This window comes from Leopardus geoffroyi, chromosome B3 (assembly GCF_018350155.1).
Source record: "Leopardus geoffroyi isolate Oge1 chromosome B3, O.geoffroyi_Oge1_pat1.0, whole genome shotgun sequence".
Taxonomy (NCBI): Eukaryota; Metazoa; Chordata; class Mammalia; order Carnivora; family Felidae; genus Leopardus; species Leopardus geoffroyi.
The window spans coordinates 113,173,216-113,185,793 of record NC_059337.1 but is presented as its reverse complement, the minus strand read 5'-3'; the positions used below and the strand labels follow the sequence as shown (position 1 = coordinate 113,185,793).

General features: G+C 35.0%; 1 protein-coding gene across 23 annotated transcripts in view; it reads right to left on the bottom strand.

Annotated features, from left to right (window-relative positions):
- Positions 1-12,578, bottom strand: part of GPHN (gephyrin) — a 631,205-nt gene that overhangs the window by 89,785 nt on the left and 528,842 nt on the right. For all 23 annotated transcript variants that reach the window (XM_045451302.1, XM_045451293.1, XM_045451291.1 and 20 more), the window contains one exon: positions 4,281-4,373. In XM_045451302.1, coding sequence (XP_045307258.1) covers positions 4,281-4,373 — 93 coding nt within the window. The remainder of the gene's footprint in view (positions 1-4,280; positions 4,374-12,578) is intronic.

Below are 12,578 nucleotides of genomic sequence, written 5' to 3'. Positions count from 1 at the left end.
AGGGTAGGACAGGTGAGTGAGAAAAGATTTTATATTCTTTACCATCATCTTCCTGGAAAAAAAATGCTCATTTATTGTTAGTATTGTGAAAAGAGATACTATATCCTTAAATATAGTATTTTAGGCTTTTTGGAACTGACTAAAATTAATTAATCTGAATATCTCTCTGCTCACTTGAGTAATACTCCCACATCATAAGGCCCTCTTCTTTATCCAGAATGACGTATAGTGGAAAGCAGTAAGTTATTAAATGGAAAACCAGCCGTGGCTAGAGATTTAGATGGGAGAAATAGAAAACTTAGAACATGGCTTTCCCGAAAGAACAAGACTAGCTCTGAATCAAAAAGGTTATACTGAATTTTCGTATGCATTTTAACCCACTGGAAGTACAGTGAAGTCTTAATGGTGGCTGGGTAGGCAGTGACATAAAGGGTAATTTTAAAATGTTCTTTTTAATTTTCTGTATTTTTCATATGCATGTATTTCAATCAGGATGTAAAAAAGAAAAAAAAAGCCTTTCAAATTTACTTTACCCAAATGGCAAAAATTTTTCATATCCTTCCAGAATTGTTTGTTATACATGATACTTAAAATAATTAGTGGCTTGTTCTTTCTTTTGCCTTTTTCTAAATCATCTCTGTAAAACAAGTTCTGAAGGGATAAGCCTTTCAAATAGAAAATTTTCAAGAAAGCTGAACGTGGTATTCTGAGGTACTTCTGCCTTCACGAACATCTCCAAGAAAACTGAGAAGACAGGCATCGGCATCTCTACAGGAAGGCAGAAATGCATCAAGATGATTAGCTTAATTAGTGTGAAGAGAGAAACAGCTCTTCAAAAATATGAATAAAAATACCAGGTCAATCCTAATTGGTAACATGCTACTTTCATTTTCTTTTCTCTGCTTTTATCTTTCAAATTCATCCCATTCTTGGGGTGATTGTTAAGGCTTGAGCCTGGCACCTTCCCCTTCTGCCTGAGCCCAAAATAAATCTCTCCCTTTCTCTTTAACGATGACGACGACGACGACGACGACGAGACGACTACTCACTCCATCCTGAATACGGTTTTAGGTTTATCACGTTACTTGTCTTCCTGTTACATCATCATCCCTTGATTCCTGCAGTCTTTAAACTTTATTCTTTTTTTTTTTTAAAGTTCTTTGTTTCAGTTTCTTTCTTTTTTAAAAAAAAATTTTTTTTAACGTTTATTTATTTATTTATTTTTTTAATTTTTTTTTTCAACGTTTATTTATTTTTGGGACAGAGAGAGACAGAGCATGAACGGGGGAGGGGCAGAGAGAGAGGGAGACACAGAATCGGAAACAGGCTCCAGGCTCTGAGCCATCAGCCCAGAGCCCGACGCGGGGCTCGAACTCACGGACCGCGAGATCGTGACCTGGCTGAAGTCGGACGCCCAACCGACTGCGCCACCCAGGCGCCCCAAACGTTTATTTATTTTTGAGACAGAGAGAGATAGAGCATGAACGGGGTGGGTCAGAAAGAGAGGGAGACACAGAACCCGGAACAGGCTCCAGGCTCTGAGCTGTCAGCATAGAGCCAGATGCGGGGCTTGAACTCACTGGCCGTGAGATCGTGACCTGAGCTGACTGAGCCACCCAGGCGCCCCTATTCTTTCTTTTTTTTAAAAAAATTTGTCCCTATTTGTTATTTGCTTAGTCATTTTTTACTGTCTTGATTTGCAACCCACATACCTTAAAGCAAGTGATCCTCCAACTGGTTTGGAGTTTTATGCCACATGTTTCTGAAGGATATTGGCTAATGCTTAGTGATCCAGAGCAAGTTAGCAACCTCTTTACACCTACAGGGTTAGCAATGCTCACTGGTGCCACTGGGTATTACTGGAAGGCCTAAGGCAAAGGCAGAGGAGAAGAAAAAAGGGAGAATAAAGGGAGTGGGGAGACAGGAACGGGAGTAAAGGAAGACAGGGGTGGAGAGAAGAAGGCACACGAAGTAGAGTGGTAGAGAGCCACAACAATAGCCTCAAGGATATTCTTTACCAAACACTGCCTGTGGGGAGTGTTCTAACACAGAAACTAGGACCATGCCTCTTTGTTCACTGATGTCTTCTATTGCCTTAATTATGATGTTGGTATATATACATAGACACATCAAACACTCTTAGTTTGAGATTGAACCTTATCCACAATGGTTATCTGTTATGTATTATGTCTCTGTTACATATTCTGTATCTTAGAGATAGCTACACTACCAACACTTCACAGGAAACACATAATGAATCACGAGCATGATAGTTTGTTAAACCTTTTATATTGTGAGATGTTATTTTAGATGGTTTGTATGTGTGTGCGTGCATGTGTGTGCACACGTGTGTGTGTGTGTGTGTGTGTGTGTATGCATGTGAAATAACTAAAAACACCACCACTTCAAATCAAAAGAAAAAATAAGATACCGAAAGGAAATTTTAAGTAAAATTTCTTTGGTATATTCTATAGTAGCAGAAAGGCTCTTTTGAGGCTCATGTGGGCTAATCACTCTTTCTGGCAACTAGAAAAGCTAAGAGCATAATTTCTTTTTATTGAGCTGTTGCTAACTCATGTAAAAATCACAGAACAACATTCTGTTTGAGAATAATTCTGCCTCCAATAATTTATTTTCTCACTTTCTCCTATATTATATTATCAAGAATGTAAAAAATACTTTCTTATCCCTTTGGTATTTCATCTGCTATAGTTGTTTGTTCTACTCTGGAAGTAAGAATTCCTTGTCATTTTACAGTAATCCTATATGGCTACCAATTATAAATTCAAAACAGAACTGACATTTTAGTTGGAGAATAAGAAGCAACAAGAGCCAATGAGGCTATCAGAAGATTGAACTAATTTTCTTTCTGGACAATATTCATTATAATAAGCACTGTAGAAGGAATACATTTGGAAGAAAAAAAGTCTAAGAGCTGCCAGGGATTTGTTATTCAGGTTCTCAGAAATACTCTCCTTTAGTGGGATCAAGCTGAATGAGGTACATCTAAGATAGTATTCCTGTGAAGGAATACACTAGTAGGAATTAATCTCTCCACCACTTTATTTACATAGAATATGAGAACAATTCAGATAAATGTTACCTTTCTTTCCAGAGATGATCTAAGGAAATGTGTTTATACTAATGATAGTGATAATAATAGTTACCATTATCAAACGTTTAAAAAAACAATTATTGTGTGCTTGTTTTTGGTGCCAGATACTTTACTAAGGCTTTCTAGGGTCTCATTTAATTCTCAAAACAACTTGTTGGGGGGTAAGTATTTTTATAATTATCATCATGGAGAAAACTGAAGCTCAAAAAGTTTAGGTAATTTGCTCAAAGTTACACGGATAGAATCGGTACTTGAAACCAGATTAACTCTGACTTTGCTTTTCGAAGCCCATAACCTTAACCATTTGCTATGTTGTCTCCAACACAAAAAGATACTGCTAAGAGATAGTGATGGAACATGGAGGAGATTAATGAATATATTTAATTATAAAAAAGAGGAAATTTTTTTAATGGCTAGATGGAGTAAAAGCAACAACAACAAACAAGTAAGAGACTTCATAAAGGACCATTAAAAAGGAACCTGTCTTCACAGCTCTAGTCAACTGGGAAATGTTTTTAGACATTTCTTCAATGATATCAGCCTTGAGTTAATAACCAATAATAGTTTCTAAGTAATTCACTTGCATTTTCATTTTGGGTTCTTAGATTAGACTTTAAGCAGGCAACTGCTATTTAGTATTTTGCTTTTAACCTTTATGCAATCTCAGGCAACTCCAAAGGTATAAATTGCTGGTACTATGTAAGGTTTCAGAGCGTTGAAATCCAGTTCTTCCAGGGAACCGTGCTTGCTTTTTAAGAAGCCCTTAATGATGTCTGGTTTTAAAGCAGAAGAAAAGACCACCCTACATTATCTCTGTGCTGGAAATCTGCTCTTCTTTCTTGGACCACATAGTTTTCAACTAGAAAACATCTGGAAAACTTCTAGACCAGGACTGTCTGCTACCAGTATGTGTAGAGGTCAGAAGAATAAATTATAGTATAGAGTTTCAATCAATCTCTACATATTTATTTGTCAACAAGCATTTTCAGGTAACTATAATACTTTCACTGAAAAGTTTTAATCCAGATTGTTATCTGTGATTAAATTATTTTGATAACCAAGGGGGAAACAAATGTAAAACTCCCTGGGTGCCTAGGCTGAGTCAAAAATCTGAAGGAAAAAAAATGCAGTGTATGATGATACTCAAAAACCGCAAAATATTTACCTCGGACAGCATAGCCATCTTTTACTGATGCTGGAAAGGGGGGTAGGTTGTCTTTTGCATACACATCTTGAGCAAGGACTCGCCCCATTCCATCTGAAAAAAGAGAATATAAGAAAAATATGGATGTTGAGAGTAATTGGTTAAATAGGCAGTCATAAACAAGGTAGGTATGTGTGCCTGTCTGACAAGGCTTGTATATGGGCTCAGTTAGACCTCCTGATTTCTATCCCAAGGAGTTGGAGACAGAAGGAAAAGATGTATCCTTATGTCTGAAATGAAAGATTAGATTCAGTCAATTAATAGTTATGCTTGCAGAGATTATCTGAATATGAGTGGCTACACAGTCATCAAAGATGTATTGAGTTTGATGTGTCATTAATCCTTTAACTACCCAAAGATGATTTTCTTTAAAAACCCAATTCTTAAACATTTTCTATTCATTTACCCAGTAATTTCACTTCTAGAAATCTATCCTAAGAAAACAGATAAATGTTTATGCACATATTTATTTCAGTTGCTTATATTAGTAAGAAAAGGAAAGAAATAAAAAGGTCAATAATATAGAAATTTAAATACACAATGGTCTATTTTTATGATAAAATATTATGTAAACTAAAGTAATATTTATGAGGAATATTCACTGACCAGGAAAATTTTTATGACATATGTTTAAAACACATGCAGAACTATACATGTAGTATATAATCTTAACTCTGTTAACATAGATGTGTACATGTCAATAGAAAAAGAGAAAGGCATATATGAAAATGTAATGCATTTGTTATGTTAGTATGTTTAGAATTATGTATGATTTTTATTCCCTTTGCTATACTTTTCTGAAAATTTCCGAGTTTTCAACAATGATCATATGCTGTTTTTACATTAAGCAAGTTTTTCTTTTTCTTAAGAAAAGTAAAGAAAAGGAATTTTAGCCTTTGATTTTGGCTTTATTAACCTAAAAAATTATTGACTCTAAGCAGAGGGACAGTAAACTATCTTGTGAAATGACTATTCAAACCACTCTGGATAATAATCATTTTTAGCTAGAGCTTAGGAATTTGAATCAGTGCCAATAAAAATAAGAGTTTCAAGAGTCATGACCAATTCCTTAAATCTTCTAGTCAGAATCTGTCTTATTATTTCAAAGAAGCAAAGGAATAATAGGAAGTGGAAATGGAAGAAGAGGGGGAGGGAACACATCAAGCTTGTCCCTAGAGACTGTAAGTAATACAGGACTTGATTTACAGGAGATGTTTGTATAATTTAGAAAACTCCATTGCTTCCAGAGCTGAATGGGTGTCTTTGTTTGTTTTTTGTTTTTGGCTTTGTAGGGGCTCTGGTTTCCAGATCCCAGGATCTAGAAATAAGTACAGAGAGATTTTTCATTTTGTATTCTGATCTACAGTGACAGTGATATTAACGCTTTCCTTTTAGGGAGGTGATAGATGAATTGGAAGGGGAAAATTCTTAGCCATTTTTAGCTTCAGATATTCCTAGAAGGTTGTAGCTATTCTGGACATATCCTGAAGCTACTGACCTATATTTAGTAAGACCAAGGAAGTGGTGAAACCAGAGAGTCTAGTTTGTATTCACTTATACACTATAAACTACCAAATGAACCTGATGGCGAGCCCCATGGCATTTGACAGGATCACAATAAACTTCCTGGGGTGGTTCCTTGCCTGGAACTAATCTGGCCTAGGGTAGTTCATGAAAATGTAAGTTATACACTAGCTCAGATTCTAAGAGAATGACTTTGCTGGGATTATGAATAGCTCAGTAAAGGTAATAGTTAATATTCAAAGATAGTACAAGGAGATTAAGAAGTATAAACTTCCAGTTACAAAATAACCGGTTCTCCTGGGTCTCCAGCTTGCAGATGGCATATCCTGAGACTTCTCAGCATCCATAATCATGTGAGCCAATTCCTCCTAATAAATCCCTCTCCCTCCCTCCCTCTATATACATACACACACACACGTATATGTATATATATATGTATATATGTATATGTATATATAAATATATATATCCTATTGGTTCTGTTTCTCTGGAGAGCCTTAACTAATTCAAACAGAATAGAACAGACCCTTATCTTCCACTATATATAAAAATTAACTCAAAATGGATTAAAGAACTACATATAAAACCTAAAACTATATCACTCTTAGAAGAAAAGATGCAAAAAGCTTTATGACATTGGGTTTGGCAATGGTTTTTTTAATAATGGTGATGAATACATAAAATGTTTTATATTTTTCAAACATTTTCTGATTTTATATTGAAACATTTCTCCCAACAATCTAAGTGGGCCTCACATTTTTAAGAAGCTTTTATTTAAATTCCAATCAGTTAACATACAGTGTTAATATTAGTTTCAAGTGTACAGTATAGTGATTCAACCCATTCATCACCTGGAGCTCATGACAACAAGTTGACCCTTTCACCTAATTTTTAAAATTTTATTTTTTATAATTTTTTTAATGTTCATTTATTTTTGAGAGAGAGACACACAGAGTGCAAGTTGGGGAGGGGCAGAGAGAGAGAGGGAGACACAGAATTCGAAGCAGGCTGCAGGCTCTGATTGGTCAGCACAGAGCCCGATGCGGGGCTCGAACTCACGAACTCGATCTCGAACTGTGAGATCATGACCTGAGCCAAAGTTGGACGCTTAACCAACTGAGCCACCAGGCGCCCCTCCCTTTCACCTATTTAACCCATTCCCCCCACCCACTTCCCTTCTGGTAACTATCAGTTTGTTCTCTATAGTTAAGAGTCTATTTCTTGGTTTTGGCAATGATTTCTTGAGCATGACACCAAAGGCATAGGCAACTAAAGCAAACATAAACAAATGGAGTTACATCAAACTTAAAAACTTTTGTGCATCACTACTGGGTATTTACCCCCCCAAATACAAAAACTATTTCCAAGGGATACATGCACCCCTATGTGTATTGCAGCATTATTTATAATAGCCAAATTATGGAAGCAGCTCACATGTCCACTGAATGATGAACGGATAAAGAAGATGTGGTATATATATATGTGTGTGTGTGTGTATACATATATATATATACACACATACATACAATGGAATATTATTCAGCCATAAAAAGAATGACATCTTGCCATTTTCAACAATATGGATGGAGCTAGAGAGTGTAATGCTAAGTGAAATAAGTCAGTTGGAAAAAGACAAATAATATGTGATTTCACTCATGTGTGGAATTTAAGCAACAAAACAAATGAACAAAGGGGAAAAAAAAGAGAGACAAACCAAGAAACAGACTCTTAACTATAGAGAACAAACTGAAGGTTACCAGAGGGGAGGTAGATGGGGGGATGGGTGAAATAGGTGATGGGGATTAAAGAGTACACTTACCAGGATGAGCACTGCATAATACATGGCATTGTTGAATCACTATATTGTATACCTGAAACTAACATAATACTCTGTGTTAACTATACTGGAATTAAAATAAAAAACTTAAAAAAAGATTATATCGAAAAAAAAACTTCTGTGCATTAAAGGACATAATCAACACAGTGAAAAGGTAATTGATGGAATGGAAGAATATATTTGCAAATCTGATAAATGGCTAATGTCCTGAATATATAAAGAACTCTTATAACTCAGCAACAAAAAGATCAAGTAACCCAACTAAAAATGGGCAAAAAACTTGAGCAGATGTTTCCCCAAAAATGGTATACAAATAGTCAGCAAGCATATGAAAAGATGCTCAACATCACTAATCATCAGAGAAATGCAAATCAAAACCAGAATGAGATATCACCTCACACCTATTAGGATGGCTACTATAAAAAAAACAAAAAAACAAAATAACAAGTGTTGATGAGAATGTGGAGAAATTGGAACCCTCATACACTCTTGGTAGGATTGTAAAATAGTGCAACCACCATGGAAAACCATAAGAATGTTTCTCAAAAAATTAAAAATAGAAATACTAGGGGCGCCTGGGTGGCGCAGTCGGTTAAGCGCCCGACTTCAGCCAGGTCACGATCTCGCGGTCCGTGAGTTCGAGCCCCGCGTCGGGCTCTGGGCTGATGGCTCGGAGCCTGGAGCCTGTTTCCGATTCTGTGTCTCCCTCTCTCTCTGCCCCTCCCCCATTCATGCTCTGTCTCTCTCTGTCCCAAAAATAAATAAATGTTGAAAAAAAAAATTAAAAAAAAAAAAAAAAGAAATACTATATGATCCATCAATTCTCCTTCTGAGTATGTATCCAAAAGAATTTAAAGCAGGGTCTCAAAGAGATATTTTCACACCCATATTCATAGTAGCAATATTCATAACAGTCAAGAGGTAGAAGCAGCCCGAATGTCCATCAATGGATGAATGGGTAAACAAAATGTGGTGTATATCTCTATACACTGAGACATGATACAACATGGACTGACCTTGAAGACATTATGCAAAGTAAAATAAATCAGCCACAAAAAGACAACTACATTATTCCACTTATATGAGGTATAAAGTAGTCAAATTCTTAGAAACAGAAAGTAGAATGGTGGTTACCAGGGGCTGAGATGAGGGGGAAAAGTAGAGTTATTTAATGGGTGTAGAGGCTTAGGTATCCAGTATGAAAAAGTTCTGGAGATATGTTTCACAACAGTGTGAATATACCTAATGTCACAGAATTACACAATTAATAATGGTTAAGATGGTAAACTTTATGTTAATGTTTTTTACTACAATAAAAAAAGGAATGAAGTACTGATACATACTACAACATGGATAGATCTTGAAAATACTAAGTAGAAGAACCCAGTTACAAAAGACCACATATTATATGATCCCATTATATAAAATGTTCAGAATAGGTAAACCTATAGTAGCAAGTAGACTAGTAGTTGCTTAGGGCTGGATGGGGGTGACAAGGTAAGAGGAGGAAGCTAACGAGGATGGGGTTCTTTTTGACATGATGAAAATGTTCTAAAATTGACTGTGGTGATGGTTGTACCTATCTATGAATATACTAAAAACCCTTGAACTATATACTTTAAGTGGGTGAATTATATAACATATGAGTTATATCCCAATAAAGGACAAGGATAATAGATGTTTTTAAAAATAAGAATATTTACCTCATTTGAACATGTAACTATATTTAGAAGAGCCAAGAAAAGTCATTATTTGTAGCATACATATACCATCTGGTCTTTAGAGACCTTCAAGAATCATGGAAAGAAAAATAAAACATTTCATCTGGAAAGAAAGAACTGCTTCATATTTAGTTAAGGGTACAATAACATATATAATTAACCATCTTTTTATTTTGGACTCATGCTAAATACAGAGGTTACTATCTTTAATTAAGGTAAATTTGATCCCTAGTGGATTTGTTCTGATTTTGGAGTTGGTATCAAATTAACAACAGAGATTAAATTTCTTCAAAGAGAAAAACATACATTACCTCAAATTTTTGTCTAAAAACCTAGGGCAAGGGAAAGGATTGGGAGAAAAATAGGCAGTTGATTGAAAAATGGTCTAGGCTACCAGCTGGCAGAAGATACAAGAGAACAGAAGGAATATATATCAGATACACCTCTCAGCTACAAAAGAAACTCTATCCACATCTCTCAGGAGGGTTCAGGACTAAATAATTGATAGCTTTTTCAATCAGTCAATATTAGACTTCACTCATTATGTGACCAGATGATCTATTTGGGAACTTAAAGAGTATACAGTAGTGCTGCAAATCACATGGGATATTCTTACATACACTTACCTACATGTTAAATCGTCCCTTCTCTTTGCCCATAGGTGGAGCCCAAGTATTAATGTTGAATAAACTTTGGGCGTGTGATGTTAGAAAAGGAGTCTCAGCCTTCAAACTTGAATTGGAACCAGGCAGGAGTAACTTCTCAAGTAGGTATTATGACTGTTTTAAGTTTATCATTTGGTAAAGAAGCCACAGTGAGCAGCTGAAGCTGTGCAAAATATATGATTTCAGGAAGACCTGAGCAAAATTACTTTTTCCCATTCTCTCCAGTCCAATGAAAGCTCCATTTATAATAAGCAAAACAGTTTCCCCAATATATAATTAATATAACTAATATGCTTTCTTAGGAATATTTGATGGTGGGAGTTTACAACCTTCACAGTCTGCAGTGAGCATTTCAGTTGTAGAAAGTTAGGTGGTGTGCCAAGAAGTTATGGTCCTGTATATTCAGAATCTGAGGACATAATATCCATTCTGTTCTACCATTCCCCCCACACAGTATTCTCTAAGTTCTATATAATAAAGAACATATAAAATTTGATAAAGATGAAGATGATAACAAATGCAAATTTCTAGATTCTGTGGAGATCAAAAATTTTAAAGGTAGGGCTATGTATCACTGGGGACGCTTGTCCATATATACAATTAAGTAATCAAGAGGTTGATAAGAAGAAAGGAATGGAAAAGATTAGTTGATGATTTACACTGTTTTGTGTAGTATGCTTGGTTATAAGGTGATAGAATTTTTATGTAGTCAGCAAGATACTTATATACAAGTCAGCTTCCCAAATAATAGTAGTCATTAACAAATTCTCTACTCTTTGGAGTGCTAGCTTTTTTACACTGGGATGACTGGCCTAAAAATATCTTCAGAAAGAGTCTTTACAGATTCAAATGGTTGACAATGGACATATATAGAAGGAAATCAAAACAGAGAGCTATTTATAAAGTTGAGTATGAATTGTAAGCATTGAATCCAAATGTATTATCTAAATGGTAAAAGTAGTATATTTAATTTGTTTGGATGGACATTTATTCTGGCCCAGATTTTATATATATATATATATATATATATATATATATATATATATATATATATATATATATATATATATAAATCTAAATTTAGATGTCTAAATTTAGGTGTCTAAATTAAGATGTTAGGATACCCAAATGACTTTTGGATATAAGAAGGAAAAGCATCTTAATTTTTCAAAGTCACTTATTGAAATGATTTCACAGCTGTAAAGTTCACTGTGTTGTTAGTTCTAAGAAGGCTGTGGAGGAAGTCAAGGGGCAACTCTGAGTTCAGTGGTCTGGGAAATTGATTCCTTGTCCTCACTTTGGTTAAGATCTATCATATTCATAGAACTTATCATAAAGATCATGATTCATATCATAAAACTATCAGTTTTATGAATCAGGAGTATAGGAAGAATGTGGCAGATAACAGAAGGCTGAAAAGAAAATATTGTCTAAGACTTCCTCTTATAAAACATGCATATAAATCCGTTTGCTGTTGATTACAAATTCCTCAAAAGCTTACTTAAGTTCATTGTGACAGCACTGATACTGCAACATTTAAAAACCACCATCCCATCCAATCTAGTGAGAGGCTACTGAAGGATACTTTTGACTTAATGGCTATCCATTGTAGTCACCAAACCAGTTGAGAGGGCAGGTTTGATACCATATGCTTACTCAGGCCAAATGACTGTTGGTAGGAACAATATTATTTATTTATTTATTTTTAAATTTTTATTTAAATCCAAGTTAGTTAACATATAGTGTAGTAATGGCTTCAGGAGAATTCAGGGATTCATCACTTACACATAACATCCAGTGCGCATCCCAACAAGTGCCCTCCTTAATGCCCATCACTCATTTTCTCCTCTCTCCACCCAATACCCCTCCAGCAACCTTCAGTTTGTTCTCTGTATTTAAGAGTCTTTTATGGTTTGCCTCCCTCTCTGTTTTTACCTTATTTTTATTGGTAGGAACAATATTAGATATTAGTTAAGGCTAGGGGTTAAGAGGAAAGGTGAAGCATATGAAGATTTGAGTTGTTACAGCATTAAAAAAAAACCTTAAAATGAAGTAAAGCATATGTACAGAAGGCTTCTTGATTATTTAACAGATACTAAATAGTTAACATGGTGGATCCCCTCCAACCTATCCCAATATAATTTATTCTCCATATATTCACTATATATTTGAAAGACTAGACAATATTTTGGTACACTATAGATCTCATTTATGCATTATAGTCTTCATTTATGTGAAAGTTTCATGTATAAACTGAAAAAGAGTGAATGATTGAGAGGTGAATATCCCTATGATGAAAGCAAGTACATTAATTACTCTCTAGTTACTCCAGAAGTCATGGTTATGGAGTAGTACAATGAAAATCTCTATGCTTTAAAAATATATAGCTTGTTCAAAGGGGCATTATGTTGTGTATTTGTATTTTTTCATCTAGGGATGCTCATTACCTGCCAAAGCAATGAGTAAGGACAAATATTACGTTATGGTTCTTATGTCATAAAATAAAAATAAG